Source organism: Pelophylax lessonae (assembly GCF_965119305.1).
Source record: "Pelophylax lessonae genome assembly, chromosome: 2".
Lineage (NCBI taxonomy): Eukaryota > Metazoa > Chordata > Amphibia > Anura > Ranidae > Pelophylax > Pelophylax lessonae.
The window spans coordinates 267,276,791-267,299,934 of record NC_138769.1 but is presented as its reverse complement, the minus strand read 5'-3'; the positions used below and the strand labels follow the sequence as shown (position 1 = coordinate 267,299,934).

General features: G+C 42.0%; 1 protein-coding gene across 1 annotated transcript in view; it reads right to left on the bottom strand.

Annotated features, from left to right (window-relative positions):
- Positions 1-23,144, bottom strand: part of PIK3C2B (phosphatidylinositol-4-phosphate 3-kinase catalytic subunit type 2 beta) — an 858,553-nt gene that overhangs the window by 540,774 nt on the left and 294,635 nt on the right. The window contains exon 8 of the mRNA XM_082244643.1: positions 3,874-3,937. Within this exon, the coding sequence (XP_082100769.1) occupies positions 3,874-3,937 (64 nt within the window). The remainder of the gene's footprint in view (positions 1-3,873; positions 3,938-23,144) is intronic.

Sequence of the window (23,144 nt, the reverse complement as noted above, 5' to 3'; positions counted from 1 at the left end):
GCAATCACACTTCATTGGAAAAAACAGAACCCTCACACTTTACCTTAGTGGAAAAAATTTGTTAATAATGCTCTCCCCTTCTACAAAGACACATTTCCCTAGGGGCTGTCCTAAAAAATAATTTAGATAGAGTTTGGGCCAAATGGTTAGCGGAGCCCTACACGGCTGTGGATGGTTAACAGTTGTTATTCCAAAATTAAAAATATTTTCTCTGCTTAAATTGAAGACACTTACCCATACTCTCAGAAGAGGGGTTGAGGCTACCACTGTTCCCCTGCATGGTCGTGAATACCTCACTGGGAGATTATTGGACTTATATGCACTGGACTTTGAGTGATCATTTTTAAGTTGCACAGAGCACATAAGCACTTTATCGATTGATGTGGATGCACTTTATATATATATTCATTTGAAAACGTATGCATACTTGAGTTGTTACAGAGCACTTTATTCCTATTGATACACATGCACTTTATTATATTTATTTACTAAGGATTGGCATCATAACAAGGGGAACACCCCGTTTATGTCACTATAGCACTTTATTAATACATATTGGCATCAATATATTATACTTTATATGCACATATTTGTATGGCAAAATATGCGCTGCTTACTTGAGGTCTAACTTCAAGATATCTATATACTGTCTTCCCCTTTGGTAAATGTGAGGCAGCTGCAGTCTTAACATCCCCCATACACAATTTATTTATTATTAAACACTTGGCGCAAATATTTATAGCACTTGCACTTCAGACTCAAGGCCTGGAGAACCGCTTATTACATTTCATCATGTCCCTTTACACAAACCCTGACAGCAAAAGTTAAGGTGAATGGTCTCCTGTCGCACACCTCCATCCGAAATAGAATGCGTCAGGGATGCCCTCTATCACCCCTATTATTCATACTCCTGCTTGAACCTTTCCTTCGACAAATATGAGCAAATTAAGCTATCCGGGGAGTGACAGTTTCCAGACGACAATACATCTATCTTGCTTTTCTTAACAAAGCCCCACATCACCCTTCCTAACCTTATAAAATATTTACCATTCTTCCAATATGTCACAAATTGTAGAATCAATTTCAGCAAATCTTATGCTCTAAATGTTTCACTCCTCCCATCAGAGGTGACCTGGTGTAAACTGAAATGTCAATTCTCATGGAAATCAGATGCCATTACCTACCTTGGCAACACACCTGTCTGAACTATATGAAAGGAACTACCTACCGGCTTTACAATCCATCACAGCTAACCTCAAGAAATGGCACAAGCCACTCTTCCCGCGGTTTGAGCGTGCAGCCATCCTCAAAATGTATGTTTTACTGTGCATACTTTATATACTTCAAGCTATTCTGTTACAACTGGCCCAATTATTCCTATGCTCTTGCAAGAGATTATGCACCACTTTTCAATGGAGCAAGGGACACCCAAGAATAAATTATGAACAAATAGCTACACCCAAACTACAAAGAGGAATAGGTCTCCCAGACATTAGGTATTACTGGGCGTGTCATATGGCTTGCATAAAATATGGGAATGCCCACAAAAAAAAGATTGGGTTAGTCTAGAAGCCTCCTTCTCTGACACACCCATTGAAGTCACTCCATGGCTTAAAAAATGTCATACCCCGAAAAAAGTACTAGACCACCCACTCATTGGGCCTACTTTAACTTGTTTTAGAGTAGTTTGCTCAAAATTTAAACTGTCCTCGATCCCCAGTCCTATGATCCCGGTTTTCAACCGGGAATAACGGACATTTTTTGCAGATATAGAACCTGAATCCCGGTAACATAAACCACCACCTCCTTCATGCAGGTAAAATGCACAAGATGGAACACATTAATGACCTCTGGCCAGAAGCTTGTCTGACCCCATGGACTTACAGGCAACTTCAAAATTTACTCATTCAAATTCTAGGACTCTTTGGCCAATCCGCTTAATCCCTATGAGATGCTTTGCTTTAAGTTCGAACCTCAAAAACACATTATCTCCCCAATTCATAGTCTTTTGTGGGAAACAAACCCTCCAAAGCAAGTAAAGCTTGTACATCTTGGACTCTTTGTCCTACAACTTGATCTTTCCAGCGATCAACGTTCCATTCGCAAAGGGTCAATAAATGTATCGATCCAAGAAAATTGCTTTAAACTCATGTACTGATGGTATTGTACACCTACTTTACTACACAAATTCAACCCACCTCTTTCAGAAAGATGTTGGCATTGTCAGCAAGAGTAGGATACCATATTGCACATTTGATGGAATTGAGCACATATTCAACCTTTCTGTATTGCAGTCCATGAAAAAAATAACACGAGTAACAACATATAAGCTAAACTTCTCCCCTGCTCAATACCTGCTCCCTCACAACCCAGAAACTGTCTCCTCATATTTTAAATCACTAGCCATGATGATGTTAAATGCCACCAAAATGTGCATACCCAAACACTAGGGCACTTCACGAACACCCACTTTACGTGAATAGAACAACAGAATAAACAAGATAGCTGATACGGAAGAATTCATTTCGATTGCAAAAAATACACCTTCAAAATTCACCCACACATGGGCATGTTGGATCAACTTTAAATCAACAAAGGAATACCTCCAAGAAAGCTGAATAACCTCCCATAACCACACTTCGTAAGACATATAAATATTATCTGATAACACACTAGGTACACTTAATCTGCCAAATCCACGCTATGATTGCTAGTAACTTCACTAGATTTAACCACACATAGATGGACCCAATGGACAACCCCCGGGCAACCCCCCCCCACACTTTTTTTTCCCTCCTCTGTTCTGTCCTTCCTGCTCCTCTTTGCTCTCTCAAGTTAACCCAGGATGCACCCAAGTCTAGATAGACCCAACTCAGTTCCCAGACGGGATAATAACTACGAGGACTTAATTTGGCCTGAGTATTTACCTATCTAGGCTGTACTTCCTACACCCTCACATACCAAAAATATCAGCCCTTTACCTTTTGGGGTCAGGGTAAAGTCTAAGTGATGAGCCAGAATGACATATGCCTTGACAAGAAGTCATACTCCAAAAAAAAAAACAAATAAATAACATACTGATGCATCTACTCTTATTAACCTGGTGTTAACCATTCTAAAGTGACTATGTACTGCTTTATAAGACTTCATGTTTTTTTTTTTTTTGTAGTGATAGGCAGATGTATTTTCATAGATAGTATACCTACTACCTGTGTACTAAAATTCTGCATACGTTCAATTATCTAAGTACCATTTCTAATAGAAATTGTAACATTAGGTTTAAGTTAATTTATTGTACTAATGTAATTCATTCCTTCTTCTTTCTCCAAATCAAAGTCTGTGAAAGTATATCATATTCACTTGGTTTATTTTTTGCATTTCTTCAAGCACTTTCTAGTTTCCAAACCTAGGCAAATTAACATCTGCAGAGTCTTCAGGATTTTTTTTTTTCAGATAAGCAGACCCTCCTGCATGCATGCCTGAGCTAAGCCTAAGCAGATTGATTCCAGAAAATAAATGCTAAATGGATCATCTACCCCCACTTAAGATGGTCACAGCGAGAAATGCTAGAGGGTGTTTTTCAAAGTGATTTTTCAGCAAAATAAATCATGGGGACGTGGATGGGTGGGTGTGTTTGCTTTGAATATTAAAAATTAATTAAATCGCGTTTTAGGTTTGTAATTACATAAATGCAGTGTAGTTCCACTTTAACATCAGTTCATAAATTGGTAGAAGCACATATTAGATAGATCAAATTTCCGATTTACAGCGACTTTGCGCCACTGGCTGTGTTCTGCATTGCATATAATTAACTGACAAAATGTGCTCATGAACATAAACAAACACAGACATTTTAGAGAAAAATGTACTTACATTAGATGCAACAAATTGTTCCACTTCATTGTGATATGTGTCAAAAAGTAGGGACAGGGCCTGTCTGGGAATGAAAGAGAAGCACTAATTAACTACTTGTTGGTCTAAATATTTATGAACTATATTCTGTTACCAGCACATCCTGGTATAAAATGTACCTGCAAACACATCAACCACTTGAAGACTGGCATGTTAAACCTCCCTGTACACAAATTCAATTAATATTATAATTTTTTTTAAGAAAGATAGAGCTTTATTTTAGCTGTATTTAAAGGCTAAATTTACCTTTTGGAGCACTAAACAGGTCACATCCATATTAAGGGAGTAATGTACTCGAGCACCTCTAACCACAGCTCTGCCTACACAGGTGCATCTTTCAATCACAGGAAGTCCTGTCTGCCACCACAGGAGATGGCTTGTAGCTATGAATGAACTGTGAAGGCACTAGAGTAAGAACAGTAAGAACTTTGGATTTTGAGTAAACACCTGAAAGTATTTTTGATCAGGCATGGTGAGTCTTTTGAAGAACCTTTTTTTTGCCACAAAATTTTAGAAAATGCCGAAAGTTTTTTTTTACACAAAGTTGTCAATTTAATAAGATATTCCCCCCACACAGCATGGGCACTTTCATACCAAAACACATTCTGCTACTCCTCCAAGTATGGGGATACCACACCTTTTTCAATGCTTGCACTGATTATTTATCAGACATTGTGTATCACAAAAATCAACTTTTTTAACATTTAACATTCTTTCAAAAACACCGTGCTGCAATGCTCACCTCTGTACAAGTGGTCAGGGAATTCAGCTTAGTGTAGCGTCACCTATACAAGTCCCAATTCCTATAAATCAAGCAAGCCTAGCCTACTGGTACATGGCTGCCCCCAGAAATGCCATTTTCACTGGCAAGGAAGTACAGGAGGCTGAACAAAAGAAGTCGATTTTTCAGGACTGCAATTGGCAGCAGGGAATGGCTGAGAATGGTGCATGCCAGGAATGTAGTCAGTGTGTCAGTTCAGTTGGCAGGCACGGACGTGGACAGCAAACAGGCAAATGATCAGTCAAGGCAGCAGGTAGAAATTATGGCAGATACAACTAATCGATTGACAACTAAGCGATTATGAAAATGGTTGTCAACTATTTTCATAATTGATTAGTTGATCAGGCGATTAATTGGCCTGCATACAGAATGCATTATTTGTATACATAAGGAAATACAGTAAAGCACACATACAGCTCAGTACACCGTCCATACATGTAAGAAGTCAGTGCAGCACACAGACAGCTCAGCACATTCATGTCAGTAAGTGCCTGAGAACTTGTAAATGTTAATGTGTGAGGAGCAATACCTAATGGGACATGTAGTCCTGGGCATGAAGTGAGTGGTTTTAAAGGCAGAAGTTATTTTTTACCTTGCTATAAGGGCACTCTATACTATGCTTTGCAGCTTGCTATCGGGGCACTCTGAAGGCAGGAGGTGTCAAAAGTGTGGGTGGGGGACCCCAGCAGAGGAAAGTCAGGGCTGCTCTGTGAAAAATCATTACACAGAGCAGGTAAGTATAACATGTTTGTTGTTAAAAAAAAAAAAAAAAAAAGATGTATATCTCCCTTCCACCCTTCATATAGCTTCATGTCTGACTCCTAGTTAAAATGCCCATATATCCTACTTCTGAAGTGTATTTATTATTATATATATATATATATATATATATATATATATATATATTACTTTCACTGTATCACCGTATAAATGAACCCCTTATAGTACAGATTATATGTTATTTTTGTCTTACCGAGAAAATCCTTTTCGCTGAAGTTCATTGACAGACGCAGCTCCATATAATTCTTGACCATTGGGGTATGCTGCCCCCTACAGGAGTAGAACACTAGGCAGGAAAAAGCTTTACCACGCCTATGGGGTCATCCCTGCAGGCATACACCCACACACTCTGCTATAGGCTTCAGTTTCATTGCAAGCAGTGTTTAGAGGAAAAACCCCAATTCACTCAAGATAAGAGGGGCAGGTGCTGTGTCTGTCAATGCATTTCAAAGAAAAGGATTTTACAGTAAGACAAAAATCCAGTTTTCTCTATCGTTCACTGACAAACGCAGCTCCATATAATTCTTGACCATTGGGACATCCCAAAGCAGTATTTGCATGAGGGGTGGGAAAACAATGAAGAAAAAGAACATAATTCCCAACAAGGCTAACACTTTAGCCAACCAGAGAATATAGAGCTCAATCAGGAACAACAGAAGCTCACCTGGACAAACACCCTCAAAGAGACTAAGTCTCTTTCAAATAGCAGCCTGCAAAACCTTGTGGCCAAAAGAAGCATTCAAGGATGACAACACATCTACTTTACAAAATTTTGTGAATGTGTGCACAGACGACCAAGTTGCCTCCTTGCAAACTTGTACCACTGATGCTTGATGGCGAAAAACCCAAGAAGAACTCAGCGCCCTAGTAGAATGCACCTTCACAGGGAAAGGAGGAACCTGACCCTTCAGTGATTAAGCCTGAACCCCCATCTGCCTGATCCACCTAGAAATGGTCGCAGCAGACGCAGCCAATCCCTTTCTAGGTCCTTCCGTAAGGACAAAAAGAAAATCTGATTTCCTGAAAGATTCAGTAGCCACCATGAAAAACCTAATTGCCAAACCACATCCATAGAATGCAAAGCAATTTTCTTAGAATGTTTGGGCTTAGGACATAAAGCAGCAGCACAATGTCTTCATTTAAAAGAAAATCAGAAACCACCTTAGGAAGAAATGCCTGAATAGGTCGAAGTACCACTTTATCTCCGTGGACCACCAAATAAGGCGAACGGCAGGAAAGCGCCGCCAATTCTGATACTCTGCAAGCAGAAGTAATAGCCACCAAAAAGGCAACCTTCTGAGACAAGGTACGCCAAGGAATCTCCCTAATGTTCTCAAAAGGAGGTTTTTGAAGAACAGACAATACCAAATTCAGATCCCACGGAGGTAACGAGGATAGCCTCGGAGGGGACACATGATGGACCCCTTAGATAAAAGTGCGAATCAATGCATGCGAGGCTAAAGGACGTTGGAAAAACACAGCCAAGGCCGGCACTTGGCCTTTAACAGTAGCCAAAGCAAACTTCTGTTCGAAACCTCTTTGAAGGAAAGCCAAGATCCTAGCCACCGAAAAAAGCGAGAATGCACCTTCATGGATTCACACCATGAAATGTACAATTTCCACGTACAATGATAGATCTTCCTGGAAGTAGACTTCCTGGCCTTCAATCACTGAATCAGAAAGACCCCTATCCGACTTGATTCACCTGATGTGGCATTGCCCGAAGCTGCATAGATACAGGTCCGCAGTGCGCTTTGCTATTAATAGAGCCCTGGGGGTGGACATCCCTGGGGACCCTAAACACTGTATTTTGAGCATAGTAGACCAAATAGTGGAAGACAGATTCCTGAGAGAGGCTGCCTCTTGTGCTCTGTTCCAGGCCCGTCCTGCTTATCCTGCGACACTGGATAGCACCAGCCCCTCCTACTTACAGAATGTGGCTGGAGCAGATGGGGGGCACTCTCCGTATGGAAAAGGTTATATACCAACACAGGGGCTCACCACAAAAGTTCTCGAAAATATGGGGAGTCTGGCTGAAATGCCCAGGAATGGCCCCTAATGACCTCATTATGGATCGTCTACTATCTTAATTCTATGTAGTTCATGTGGGGTTGTTGTAGTTTTGCTACCTAACGGTTGTAGGGTGGGCAGGGGAGAATTCTTTACATATATGGTATTTTTGGTGTTGTACGAATTGAATTAAGAAGGTATCTGTGGAACTTGATAAGAACAATGCTTTGTGTGGGGATGGGGAATGGTAATTCATTTCTTTGTCATGACACTTGTACAATGTTTCAATGTTTATTGTGGTGGTGTGTGATTCTCTCAATAATGCTTTTTCTGATTTAAAAAAAATAAAGACCCCTATCCTTCAACACCTGGCTTTCAACAGCCACGCCGTTAAAACCAGCGACTGTAAAGCAGGACGGAAGATTGGCCCTTGAGACAACAGATCTTCCTTGAGAGGAAATCTCCAAGGAGCATGGGTGACCAATCTTACCAGATCTGCGTACTAAGAATGGCGAGGCCAGTCTGGAGCCACCAGAATGACTGGAATCCCCTCCGCCTCTATTCTGCGCAGAAGTCTCGGCAGGAGTTTCAGTGGTAGAAACGCATGGATCAGCCGATAATGATCCCAAGGAGCCAACAGTGCATTACCAGCGTCAGTTAGGGGATCCTGTGACCTGGCTACAAAAACCTTTGAACCTCCTTGTTGAGCCGATAGGCCAACGGGTCGACATCGGGTGTCCCCCCACCAAGCACACAGGAGATGAAACACCTCCAGGTGTAAAGACTAGTGATAAAACTATATTGATTTTTAGTTGCCGATATTTTGGTGATCGCATATCGGTATCGCCCGATATTTTGTACACTTTAAATTTTGCAAAATAAACACAAATTTCGACACAAATCTGTTACTGAACATGTTAATCTTGGTTTATTAACATTTTTAACATTAAGGGCTCGTTCTTCACACCTTAACTGCATGAAAACTGATAGGAAAACTGCACTTGCAGGGACATCAGTTTCACATCAGCTGATTGTGAATGATGCATAAACTGCTGCAGTAGTGCACTCACTCACTGCAATGATTTTAAATCCCTACTGCAGTGCAGTCAGTGCAAAACTGCTAGAAAAATGCTAGGCAAAAGCTAGACAGTGGATAGGACTGGAGTCAGTTGACTATTGCTGCAGTAGAACACTCACTGCAGTCAGTGCAAAACAGCTAGAAAAAAGCTAGACAAAAGCTAGACAATGGATTGGAGGGGACACTAGTACTACTACACTTTTCAACACTCCCAGTTAAGTAGAACAATATTAATCTGCAGAAAGCAGAACATGTCAGCATGTCCATGGTCACCTGTTAAACGGCTTCTGTTTTGTACATATAATGCTGCCACTTCATTAACATGCTCACTTGGTACAGGAGGAGAGGAGGACAGAGGAGCAGAGAGAGTGAGGCATCTTCTAGCATGGGAAGCAAGTCTTTTGTAGCGTGCCTCATTTTCTTTCCACCACTGAAGAGGATCACTTCTTCTGTCAATTACTGTTTCCTTCAAATAGAGATGAAGTTCATCATCCAGGCTTATTATTGCAGATTCAGAAGAAATTGAATCCTCCGCATGAGGCCCAAATAAAACACTGAAAATGTCATGATCAATTCGACCATGATGAAGATGATTTTCTTCTGTTCGTTGTGGTATTTTTGGAAATTTTTCTGTTTTTGTAGCATGCTGCTCTTTCGGATTATAAAAATGCTGTTCTGAAACCTCCTGCTCCTCCTGTTGAATAACTTCTGCCAGCCATTGTTTTGCCTTGGCCAATACATCATTAGAAGAGAAAGCATGGTTCTTGTATCGAGGATTCAAAAGACTTGCAAGCACAACATTTTTAATCTCTTCATGCTTCTCAAAACATATATCAATCAAAGTACTTTGGCTTGACAGAGCATTTGAAAGTTGGAGGGTGTTGTGTGCCATAAAGTCACAGAGGTCTGACATATCAGCAAGCCTCATTCATTTCCGCATGTTTGCTCCGCTGTCTCAACGTAGCACAAGCATCACTCGGTCTTTGTCGATTCCCCAGTCTTCAAGCATGCCTAGAAACATATCTCTACTGTACTCAGTGTGGGATCCTTGCATCACTTTTGTATTCAACACCAATTGCCTTTTTGTCCATCCGCTTTCAATGAAGTGGCATGTAAGAATCATTAGTGACTCTGACTGTTTGTCCTGACCAGTCGTGAATGAGACTGAGTTGCCAGCATTCTCTGGTTGCAGCATAGCCTTTACTTTCTCAACGACCTTTTGGTGAATCTTTCCCAGCATTTCGGTTCGATAATACTTCTCGCTCTTCAATGTGTAGCTTGGCTCAAGTATGGACATCAACCACTTAAATCCTGAGTCAGACACCAATGTAAATGGCTGGTTATCAGTGACCATTATCTGTGATTACTCTGTCCAGCAGTTGGGATCTTCCATCTGAATCTTGACAGTGACAATATTCATTTTGTTTTTTTTGTGCTGCATGATATAATTAAATATGATGAACTATTAGATGGGCCCAAAAATTGGACGTATTTTTGTTTTTCGCAGTTACTGATCCCATGCTTACATTGTCTGTGCATGTGTTGCACACTGCTGCTTTTCCTGGAGATGGTTGAGATTAGAAATAGTCCCAGACCACACTTTTACTTTTTCTGTCTTCATCTCCATTGCAGTTTGAAAGAGACAATAAAGTTAAAAAAATGTCTGGCTGGCTGCTGACACCCTGCCCTGCTGTGGGTGGCTTGCTGGCACCCTGTTGTGCATCGGTCGGTGGCTGATGCCTGGCAGTGTGGGTTGCTTGATGGCACCCTGTTGTGGGTCGGTGGCTGATGCCTGGCAGTGTGGGTTGCTTGCTGGCACCCTGATGTGCTGTGACTGGCTGCTGGCACCCTCTTGTGGGTCGGTGACGCCTGGCAGTGTGGGTGGCTTTCTGGCACCCTATTGTGGGTGGCTGGCTTGCTGGAACACTGTAGTGGGTGGCTGGCTTGCTGGAGCACTGTGGTGGGTGGGTGGCTGGCTTGTTGGAACACTGTGGTGGGTGGCTGGCTTGTTGTCACCCTGTCGTAGGTGGCTGTCTTGGTGTCATCCTGTCGTAGGTGGCTGTCTTGGTGTCACCCTGTCGTGGATGGGTGGCTGGCTTGCTGGAACACTGTGGTGGGTGGCTAACTTAGTGTCACTGTTGTGGGTGGCTGGCTCTCTGAACACTGTGGTGGGTGGCTGGCTTGGTGTCATCCAGTTGTGGGTGGCTGGCTTGGTGTCAACCCTGTTGTGGGTGGCTGGCTTGCTGGAACACTGTGGTGGGTGGCTGGCTTGGTGTCACCCTGTGGTGGGTGGCTGGCTTGCTGGAACACTGTGGTGGGTGGCTGGCTTGCTGAAACACTGTGGTGGGTGGTTTGGCTTGCTGAAACACTGTGGTGGGTGGTTTGGCTTGCTGAAACACTGTGGTGGGTGGTTTGGCTTGCTGAAACACTGTGGTAAGTGGCTGGATTGGTGTCACCCTGTGATGGGTGGCTGGCTTGCTGGAACACGGTGGTGGGTGGGTGGCTGGCTTGCTGGAACACGGTGGTGGGTGGCTGGGCTTTCTGGAACACTGTGGTGGGTGGCTGGCTTGCTGGAACACTGTGGTGGGTGGCTGGGCTTGCTGGAACACTGTGGTGGGTGGCTGGGCTTTCTGGAACACTGTGGTGGGTGGCTGGCTTGGGGTCATCCTGTTGTGGGTGGCTGGCTTGGTGTCACTCACCCTGGCCTGTTGTCGGTGGCTGGCTTGCTGGAATACTGTGTGGTGGGTGGCTGGCTTGGTGTCACCTGTGGGTGGTTGGCTTTCTGCTGGCACCCTGTTGTAAAGTGTTTTGTACAGAAAGAAACCATCTATTTAGTGGGACTTTATGGCAACATAATTTTTAAGTCAAAATATCATCCAGTAGGATATAGTAAAATTCAGTATTTATTGTAGACAAAAGGACTACATAAGTTGTAAATAGTGTGAATGAACATATTCAATATGCATTTGAACATAAACATAAATTTGCAAATGATGTAAAATACATATTCGACTACTGCTTGGAGTGGTGTATACTTCCAATGCATTTCGATAGCAATACATATATAGAGATATCTTCATCAGGGATTCAATACACCACTCCTGAAAGGCATAACAATAATACAATTGCACAATTGCATAAATTCATGAAGTATCCATTAACAATGAACATGCAATGAGGAACGCATTCCCAAAAGGAGCATTCTCCCTGTCTATCCCCCCCCAGATAGCATACCTAGAAGCCAACTCTTATAGGTCTCCCCCCATGAACATTTCTGCCATAAAGATGCAAGAGCCAATGTGAATAGTTTTCTCACAGATCCAGGTGGTCTATACCTAGAAATACATATACCACTATAAACTGCAGTCATGCACTTCTATATATAAATGTCTTCCTTCCTATAGCCTGTTTGGTGACCCATAGTGCCTTAATGCTTACCTCCATGGAATCAAGGAATATTTCGTATATGTATGTATTGGGCCAGGAGGAAGATCAGAAGAAAGATTGTTCAAAGGAGTCTGGTGTATAGGCATAAAATATGCACTCACAGTTTTTGTAAACCAGTATCTGTGTGATCATTACGAAATGAATGAATGAAAAGAAAAATAATGATAATAAAAAATATTAATGAAGCATGAAAGAGAAAAAAACAAACAAAAATATATATAGATGTGAAGCAAGACTTAAAGGAAGTGTACTCCCCGAGCCTGGTGTTTAAATAAACAAAATAGTAAATACAGTGCCTTGCGAAAGTATTTGGCCCCCTTGAACTTTGCGACCTTTTGCCACATTTCAGGCTTCAAACATAAAGATATAAAACTGTAATTTTTTGTGAAGAATCAACAACAAGTGAGACAATCATGAAGTGGAACAAAATTTTTGGGATATTTCAAACTTTGTTAACAAATAAAAAACTGAAAAACTGGGCGTGCAAAATTATTCAGCCCCTTTACTTTCAGTGCAGCAAACTCTCTCCAGAAGTTCAGGGAGGATCTCTGAATGATCCAATGTTGACCTAAATGACTAATGATGATAAATAGAATCCACCTGTGTGTAATCAAGTCTCCATATAAATGCACCTGCACTGTGATAGTCTCAGAGGTCCGTTTAAAGTGCAGAGAGCATCATGAAGAACAAGGAACACACCAGGCAGGTCCGAGATACTGTTGTGGAGATGTTTAAAGCCAGATTTGGATACAAAAAGATTTCCCAAGATTTAAACATCCCAAGGAGCACTGTGCAAGCGAGAATATTGAAATGGAAGGAGTATCAGACCACTGCAAATCTACGAAGACCTGGCCGTCCCTCTAAACTTTCAGCTTATACAAGGAGAAGACTGATCAGAGATGCAGCCAAGAGGCCCATGATCACTCTGGATGAACTGCAGAGATCTACAGCTGAGGTGGGAGACTCTGTCCATAGGACAACAATCAGTCGTATACTGCACAAATCTAGCCTTTATGGAAGAGTGGCAAGAAGAAAGCCATTTCTCAAAGATATCCATGAAAAGTGTTGTTTAAAGTTTGCCACAAGCCACCTGGGAGACACACCAAACATGTGGAAGAAGGTGCTCTGGTCAGATGAAACCAAAATCAAACTTTTTGGCAACAATGCAAAACGTTATGTTTGGCGTAAAAGCAACACAGCTCATCATCCTGAACACACCATCCCCACTGGCAAACATGGTGGTGGCAGCATCGTGGTTTGGGCCTGCTTTTCTTCAGCAGGGACAGGGAAGATGGTTAAAATTGATGGGAAGATAGATGGAGCCAAATACAGGACCATTCTGGAAGAAAACCTGATGAAGTCTGCAAAAGACGACTGGGACGGAGATTTGTATTCCAACAAGACAATGATCCAAAACATAAAGCAAAATCTACAATGGAATGGTTCACAAATAAACATATCCAGGTGTTAGAATGGCCAAGTCAAAGTCCAGACCTGAATCCAATCGAGAATCTGTGGAAAGAACTGAAAACTGCTGTTCACAAACGCTCTCCATCCAACCTCACTGAGCTCGAGCTGTTTTGCAAGAAGGAATGGGCAAAAATATCAGTCTCTCGATGTGCAAAACTGATAGAGACATACCCCAAGTGACTTACAGCTGTAATCGCAGCAAAATGTGGTGCTACAAAGTATTAACTTAAGGGGGCTGAATAATTTTGCACGCCCAATTTTTCAGTTTTTTATTTGTTAAAAAAGTTTGAAATATCCAAATTTCGTTCCACTTCATGATTGTGTCCCACTTGTTGATTCTTGTTGATTACAGTTTTATATCTTTATGTTTGAAGCCTGAAATGTGGCAAAAGGTCGCAAAGTTGAAGGGGGCCGAATACTTTCGCAAGGCACTGTATAAAGATAATAAAAAGCAGCAGCAGCAGCAGTAGTAAAAAATGTGTGAAAAAAATAGACCTGTATTGGGCTATCTACAGCGCGTGCTAAAATATCAATTAAATGTGCAAAATACTGTGCAAACAATATAAAATATATATATAAAAATATATATATATATATATATATATATATATATGATCCCAATGCTTGATTGATATTGTGCGAATAATTGATTAAATATATAAAATAAATAAATGATGTGACATGTGAATCAATATTGTGACATGAATTGCATATAACAAATAAATATATATATTTAAAAGTTCATCAAATGATAATAAATCAACAAATGACAGTGAAAGTTCCAATTTTTGGTTTTCTTCAGTGCAAAAGGATTTCTTCAGAAGTGGATTATAAAGTGAAGGTGCTTAGTGATATTTTCCACAATTATTGTGATTTTTCTTAAAAGTGCAGGTGCTGGTTTCCTTTATCCTGTGGTATGTAAAAGGTGGGTGACTTACCAGATGTAATGGGTCTCATATATCGTATGATATTGAGACCAATCACGCTTGTAGGGCCACGGTAGGACCCCTTGTGGTGCCTCCTGGATATGCAGGTTATGGTTGCTCCTCATCGTTCCACGTATCAGCATACAGTAGATGGGTAAATGGGATAAAAAAGCTCCAGAAAGTGTGATAAAGTGTGATAAAGTTTAAAAGGTTTCATTTCCCATAAAAGCAGTTTTCCAATTAAAAGGTCGGCAATTGTAGGCAAAATGGGTTAAGGGTCCCCGTGACATAAATGTACAAACCATGCAGAGTGGCGAGCGGAGGTAATTCCGGCTTGCGCTCCAGTGTACGTCACGTAATGCGTTCCACGTTATGATGCGTTTCGTCACATCAGGTGACCTTTGAAAACGTCACCGGATGTGACGAAATGCATTACGTGACGTACACTGGAGCGCAAGCCGGAATTACCTCCGCTCGCACTCTGCATGGTTGTACATTTATGTCACGGGGACCCTTAACCCATTTTGCCTACAATTGCTGACCTTTTAATTGGAAAACTGCTTTTATGGGAAATAAAACCTTTTAAACTTTATCACACTATCTGGAGCTTTTTTATCCCTTTTACCCATCTACTGTATGCTGATACATGGAACGGTGAGGAGGAACCATAACCTGCATATCCAGGAGGCACCACAAGGGGACCTACCGTGACCCTGAGGGCCTACAAGCGTGATTGGCCTCAATATCATACGATATATGAGACCCATTACATCTGGTAAGTCACCCACCTTTTACAGACCACAGGATAAAGGAAACCAGCATCTGCACTTTTAAGAAAAGTCACAATAATTGTGGAAAATATCACTGAGCACCTTCACTTTATAATCCACTTCTGAAGAAATCCTTTTGCACTGAAGAAAACCAAAAATTGGAACTTTCACTGTCATTTGTTGATTTATTATCATTTGATGAACTTTTAAATATATATATTTATTTGTTATATGCAATTCATGTCACAATATTGATTCACATGTCACATCATTTATTTATTTTATATATTTAATCAATTATTCACACAATATCAATCAAGCATTGGGATCATATATATATATATATATATATATATATTTTTTTTTTTTTTATAATAATTTATATATTTTTTATATATATATTTTTATATTGTTTGAACAGTATTTTGCACATTTAATTGATATTTTAGCACGCGCTGTAGACAGCCCAATACAGGTCTATTTTTTTCAAAAATATATATAGAGAAAATAAAAAAGCATGAAATATACGAATACAAATAAAAATAAATATAAATAATAATAAAAAAATTAAATTAAAAATAGAAATAATAAATATAAAAATATATAAAAATAAAAAATAATAAAAATAAATGGGACACCAGAGAGATCACAAAGACCGGTTTCAGTATTGAGCCTGCTATCTGTCTATCCACGGGGTCTGTAAATACTGGGGACTCCTCCACTGGAACCACAGTAGACTTGATTAGTCTGGAAACCGGATGATCCCCCTTCTGTGGTACGTGGTCCATCTAGCAGATACCGCGTCCACAAAGTGGTAGCGCCTTTTAAAGCATCTAGGCACCACTAACATTTGTTTGATGCGCCCCCACTGTTCATTGACAATGTTGTCAAAAAGTTACGAACAGGGAAAAACCTTGCCCGACTTCTGGGATTTGCGAGTGCCAAAAGACACCTGCGTCCCTGATGCTGTAAAATCTTCCGCCATTTTTAAGGTTTCCCGCACTTATACTCTATATGTGCTGCCACCAGAGCGTTTTCCCGTGCGGCTGCTGACGAGGATACATCCTCCTCGTCATCAGAATGCGAAGATGTAGATCCTCCAGGATGGCATGTGTCCGCGGCGGCCATATCTACCTCAGAATCTGAGGATACTAGAGAGGCAGAGGAAGGCATAGGGTGCTTTCTACTAGTGGCATTTTTAAAAACGAAATCCACTTTTGACACCAGATTACATAGTTACATAGTTAGTCGGGTTGAAAAAAGACACAAGTCCATCCGGTTCAAGCAAAAAAAAAAAAAAAAAAAACAGTATTGAAAACCCAACCATACAATCCCATATACACAATCCTATACCCGCTGTTGATCCAGAGGAAGGCAAAAATAAACTCCAGCAAAGTTTGATCCAATTTGCTACAGCAGGGGAAAAAAATTCATTCCTGATCCCCCAAGAGGCAATTGGATATTCCCTGGAAAAAAATGTTAGTACCCATTTATATTATGTACACCTAGGAAAGAATCCAGGCCTTTTTTAAAGCAATTTAGTGAGCTAGCCAGAACCACCTCTGGAGGGAGTCTATTCCACACTTTCACAGCTCTTACGGTGAAGAAACCTCTCCGTATTTGGAGACGAAATCTGTTTTCCTCTACACGTAAAGAGTGACCCCTTGTCCTCTGTGTTGACCTTAAAGTGAACAACTCAACACCAAGTTCACTATATGGACCCCTTATGTATTTATACATGTTGATCATATCCCCCCTTAATCTCCTCTTCTCAAAAGAGAATAAATTCAGTTCCTCTAATCTTTTCGCATAGCTGAGCTCCTCCATGCCTCTTATTAATTTGGTTGCCCTTTTCTGCACTTTCTCCAGTTCCCCGATATCCTTTTTAAGAACTGGTGCCCAAAATTAAACTGCATATTCCAGGTGAGGTCTTACTAATGATTTGTACAGGGGCAAAATGATATCTCTCTGTCTGGAGTCCATGCCTCTGTTAATACAAGAAAGGACTTTGCTTGCTTTGGAAACAGCAGATTTGCATTGCATGCTATTATTAAGCTTATGATCTACCAGAGCACCCAGATCCTTCTCCGCTATGGATTCCCCCAGTTCTACTCCACCTAGTATGTATGATGCATGCATATTCTTAGCCTCCAAGTGCATAACTTTACATTTATCAACATTAAACCTCATTTGCCACATAGTTGCCCAATGAAACAGTGCATTGAGGTCAGCTTGTAAGTTGAAGACATCCTGAAAAGAAGTTAATCCACTGCAAAGCTTTGTGTCATCTGCAAAGACTGAAATGCTACTTTTAATCCCAGACCCTATATCATTTTTAAAGATATTAAAAAGTAAGGGTCCCAACACTGAACCTTGGGGTACACCACTAATAACTTTAGACCATTCAGAGTAAAAATCATTAACCACTACTCTCTGAATTCTTTCTTTTAGCCAATTTTCTATCCAATTACAAAGCGATCTTTCCAAGCCAGTAGACTTTACCTTACACATTAGCCGTGTGTGGGGAACTGTGTCAAATGCTTTTGCAAAATTCAAGTATTGTGAATGAAATATGCCTTCAGACAGCAGCAGTCTGAGCATATAGAAGAATTAGTTATCGTGCCACATCCTAAAGTTTACTAAATAGAGAACATGGAAGACTAGGAAGGAAGGATTTTCCAGGCACACAATGTAATTAAAATCAATATTTATTTAAATTCCATAAAAAACAAAAAAACAAAAAACAAATGATGAAAACATGTCCAGTATAAAACCGATTAGGACCCAAGATGGCTCACCAATCGTATGTATAACATACAGCAGTTCTAATGAATTTGATTCTACACAAATACAATGCTGTTAACCATATCCTGAATAAGAGAAAGAAGCTATAAATACATCAAGGAGATCCTGTCAGTGGTTGGTCCAATTGTAGGCACCGTCCAGCACAGGGTCAGATAATGGTGACAAATAGTAATAATTCAATTGCTCAACATGTTTCGCCTCATACAGAGGCTTCGTCTGGAGCTTAATTGTGAATAAATGTTGTATATGGATTCTGTATGAAACACAAAATTGCCATTAGACATCATGTATTACATATAATCGAATATGACATGTGTTGTTCTATAAAATTGAGGACTGCATGTATGTTCATGACGACTCATCCAATCACTGGTTGGGAGCGCATATGTTAATAGGCAGGAACCCCCGTGGGCGCAACGGATAATGCACACCCAGAGGCTCACCAATTGATTCCATGTGGGGGACCACACAATATCGATTGATAATTAAATGTTTGTCAATGGTAATTTAAATTCTATAACAACAAACAAAAACCAGGTGGTTTTATACATACCTGTATACTGGTTATGCAGGACAAAAGTCACCGCAATGTGATTGGTAGTTAGTAACGAAGGGACACTCATGGGCTAGTCAGAGCTTGGTATCATATGAATAAAGCTGGCCCAGGAATGGTAAAGACCTGGCTGCCATCTGGATTAAGGTATAATGATTAAATTAGTATTAAGCTATAATATGTAGTCTAGCAACTAATCAATGATTCTCAGAATGAAAGGTAGCTACCATATAGGTACTGTGCCCATAAGGAAACCATAGAAACCCAATCCATGAAATAAAGACATGCAAGAAAGTAGTCACCAGAACACAGAGGATATTTGGTGAATAGTAATCTAAGTCATGTCAATTAGGTGGTGCAAAATGAAGAGGTTGAAACAAAAAGGAAGGAGTTGCCGTAAGGCTTAGCATCTTACCAATCAATTAAAATTGCTGAGAACGTTTTCATATAACTATTTGGGTTGGGCCCGTAAGTTATACAATGTAGAAATGATATTTGGATTTCCTATAGTAGGTATAAATGATATTATAGAAACTGCCATAGAGAGCAACTTGGTATTCAAATTAAAGTAGAGTTAGGCTCAATAAGAATAAATACCTTTGACCAGCTCTGTACTACATGTCCACGGTGTCCTCTCCGGATGGGGAACCGCCGCCATAATGAAGTCTAGGTGTATGGCCTCTTTATAGTGTGGGCCCCGAGCGGCTCGTCTAAGATGTCACCGCTCCGGCCGCCCCCCGACGTAACCTCGCAATAACCGGGACGGCACGGAAGGATGCGCCGAGAATCGCGGGTCCGTTCGGGGAGAGCGAGCGTGTCTGTAGGACAGGAAGTGTCCTTATATCCGCTCGCTATGCCGCAGGACGTCACCGCCGGAAGGGCGAAGCGTCACTGCGGCCTATCTGGCCGCACATGTACCAATGAAGGGAGCCAGCCAGGAACCATCCCGCAGCGCCCCCACAGGTCACCGCCACAACACACGCGATCCCAACAAACCAGCGATGAAGAGGAAAAGGTCACCACTGCAAAGTGAACAAAAGTAGAGGTTAGATATGACCCTGAAGAGGTTCAATGTTAGTTACAATTTATCACCATCACGTCACAAAGTAGAAAAAACGCAAAAATACATATATAGAAACTCAAAACAAAACAATGATAATACGTCGATAATGACATACAAATATACCGTATTTAAGCATAGATTACAAAACATACATAATGAAAAATTATGCCATATGGAAGGGGAATGTATATATTTTGAAAGACAAAGCTACTGGGATGGTTACTTAAAAAGCAAACTGATATCCCATGCATCACAACGTTTGTTGGTCTAAAAGGAAAAAAAAGGCGAGGGAAAGAGATGTCTCCCGACTCTAGCTATTAGAGATTAAGATACACCACTAAGCTGGGCGCTACTAACTTAGTGTTACAAGAAGTTTTCACAATTCTAGCATGGATTGATTTGGACAAGAAATACAGCCGAATAGTGCATAAGGTCTTCACAGATCTATCATACTTGTAAGGTTTTAAAAGCCAAACCTACAAAAAAGGTTTGTAGGACTGCATTTCGTTAATCCCTGGCCTTTGTGTTGCATTTAAACGCTCAATCCAGAGGGTTTCCCTCTGGAGAATGCGTTTATCCCAATTTCCCCCATGGGGATCTTGGGGGATAATTTCTAAAACGAAAAACCTAGCCTTCCTGGGATTAAATTTATGATGGAGATCTATATGCCTACTCACTGGTGTAATCATTTTACCCCCCGCTGATACATATACATGGTCTCTAATTCGCTGGCGCAGTTCCCTAATTGTTTTGCCCACGTAGAAAGTGCCGCAGGCACAATACATTAAATATATTACGCCGCGGGTATTACAATCTGCTCTAAATCTTGGTCTGAACATTTCACCATCAGGAAGTAAATACTGTGTGGATTCCTCCACCCATGGGCAAAACGCATATTCTTTACATCTGTATGTGCCCTTAGGGGAATTCAATCTGGTTTGTGGCATCTGATAATGGCTTGACGTTAGGTGGTCTCTTAGAGAAGTTGTGCGTTTGAACACAATTTGGGGGTATTCGCTTATGTATTTTTTAATGATAGAATCATTATAGAGTAGGTGCCATTGTTTTTGTAGAATAGATCGTAGGAGATCGTTTCTGTTTTGCGCTGCGGCCCGATTGAATGCCTCCCTAAGTATACGCTTACTATAGCCTCTATGTTTAAGACGATCACGAAGTAAATTCGCTTGCTTTTTAAAGTCAGCATCAGACGTGCAATTTCATCTGAGGCGGACGTATTGGGCATACGGGATGCTTCGGATTAGTGCTGGAGGATGTGCGCTGGAAGCATGCAAGATAACATTTCCTGCAGTTTCCTTACGGTAGAGATCCGTGCTTAGATGTCCATTCCCTAGTTTGCGTACCGTGAGGTCCAAGAAGTTAACCTGTGATGGGTTTATAGTACTGGTCAATTTAAGATTGAATGTATTGACATTAAGTGCTAAGATGAATTCATCTAATAGATGTCTAGGACCTGTCCATACTACAAAGATATCATCTATGAATCATAACCAGACGGCCACATACAGTAGGTGAAGAACTCGGATAAAACATCATCAGACGTAATTTGTCGTTCCCACCCCCCAGGTACAGATTAGCGTAGGCCGGTGCGCAACAAGTGCCCATGGCCACGCCCTGTACCTGGAGGTAGTGGGAACCGTTAAAGACAAAGCAGTTATGTTTAAGGATGTAAGAAAGCAGTTGTAACAAAAATTCACAAAAGGGCCATGTTCGATGGTCCTGCTCATACAAAAAGGTACGTATCGTCTCAATGCCCTGCTCGTGAGGGATGCTGGAGTAGAGAGCCTCCACATCCAAAGTCACGAGCAGGGCATCAGGAGGAACGACCATATCGTTTAGTGTTTTAAGAAAGTCCAGAGTGTCACGGGCCCTACTTCCCCCCCCTTCTTTTCCTCTCTACTGCACCCCCAGTACTTTGCTATCTTCCCCAGCATGGAATTCTTCGCTCCCCCCTGGCTGCTCACTCCTTTGCCTGCCCCCCCCCCCCCCACTGTGCTGTCCCTCTCCCCTCCCCAGCAAGGTGCCTGAATGTCTGCTTCTCCGCCTTCATGCTCACTGTGGACAATGAACACATTCCTTGTGTGGGCTCGAGTAGAGGGGGGCGGGGCTGGTTGCTGGGGCAACTGGACGCCAGGCTGGGAGTTGCCTGGCCCACCTGCTGGGACACAAGTCCTAAGATATTTAGCTGAGTGAGAGTCTCTCCTGGGTTATTCATCTTTGCTGTTTGGAAGACTGTGTGTCCCTGAGCTGCGGCCAGAGAACACAGAATCCCCTATTGGTTCCTGTGGGCCTCTTTAATCCTACAGCCAACCTGGAGTTTGGAATTACCTTGTCCTTTCCTACAATCTGGAGTGTGGATTAACCCTGGACCTTCCTGCTGGTGAGTGGATTAACCCTGGGCCTACCAGAACTCTGCCTGGACTTTGTCACTTCATTGTTTGCCCTGATCCGTGTGTGGCCAAATCCCTTGCTGGCCAGGAGCCCCCTGTTACGGACTACCCCTGCTATCTGGAACTCTGTCCTACCCACGTTGGGTCTGACCCTGGACACCTTTGTTTTGCCCCTTTCTTGGTGAGCCTACCCGCTACCGTTCAATAAAAGGCTTTGTTGGCACTCCTGCTCTCCATGTGCGTTCTGTCCCACTTACACTTCCGTCACACTGGTTGGCAGCGGCGGGATTAGAACGCTGAAGAGGATGGAGAGCAGCCCCATCACCCTGGATCTAACGCGGGGTGGGGAGTACAGAAATTGGACTGTGGCAAGTTTGCAAGAAAAGGCTCAGGAGTTAAGCCTTACCTACAGGGGCCTGTCCAAAGAAGAGCTGGTCACCGCTATTGAGGAAGCCAACCTTCAGAGAACTGAAAGCTTGAATGCTCCGCCGTCAGAGAATGAACAGAGTGCATCCGCCGTCTCAAGTCCCAGGAGCCCTTGGATCACATGGTACGAAGAGGAGATGGCTATCCTGGGGCCCGGGGCCACCTTGGATGACAAGCGGGAGGCTATCCGAAGGGCTCATGAGCGAGAAACCATGAGAGGCCTCAGGGGATATGACCCTCTCCCCAGCCCACGAGTCGGTGAGCCTGATTGGCCAAGGGTGACTCGTAAAGACTTCAAGCCTTTTGTGAAGCTACAGGGGATGTGGAAGGGTTCTTCCAGGACTTCGAACACTTATGTCAGCTGCTGGAGGTGCCCCGTGGAGACTGGGTACGCCACCTAGTGGGCCTGCTGGAAGGGGGTGCGGCTGCTGCCTACCGGACAATGAACGCACAGTGGAATCGAGATTACAGTAGGATCAAGACTGTACTAGAACACTACGCGGTAACTTCAGAAACCCACCGGATCAAATTCCGGGACCTCTCCTGTCATTCTGAGCCTTCCTTCAAGATGTATGCGCACAAAATCTCGCGGGCCTGCCGACGCTGGCTGGAGGGGGAGCAGGCCTTTACTATTGAACACGTTATCCAGGCCTTTCTAAAGGAACAATTCTTTGCCAAATGCCCAGCAGAGGTGCGGGAGTGGGTGAAGGAGAGG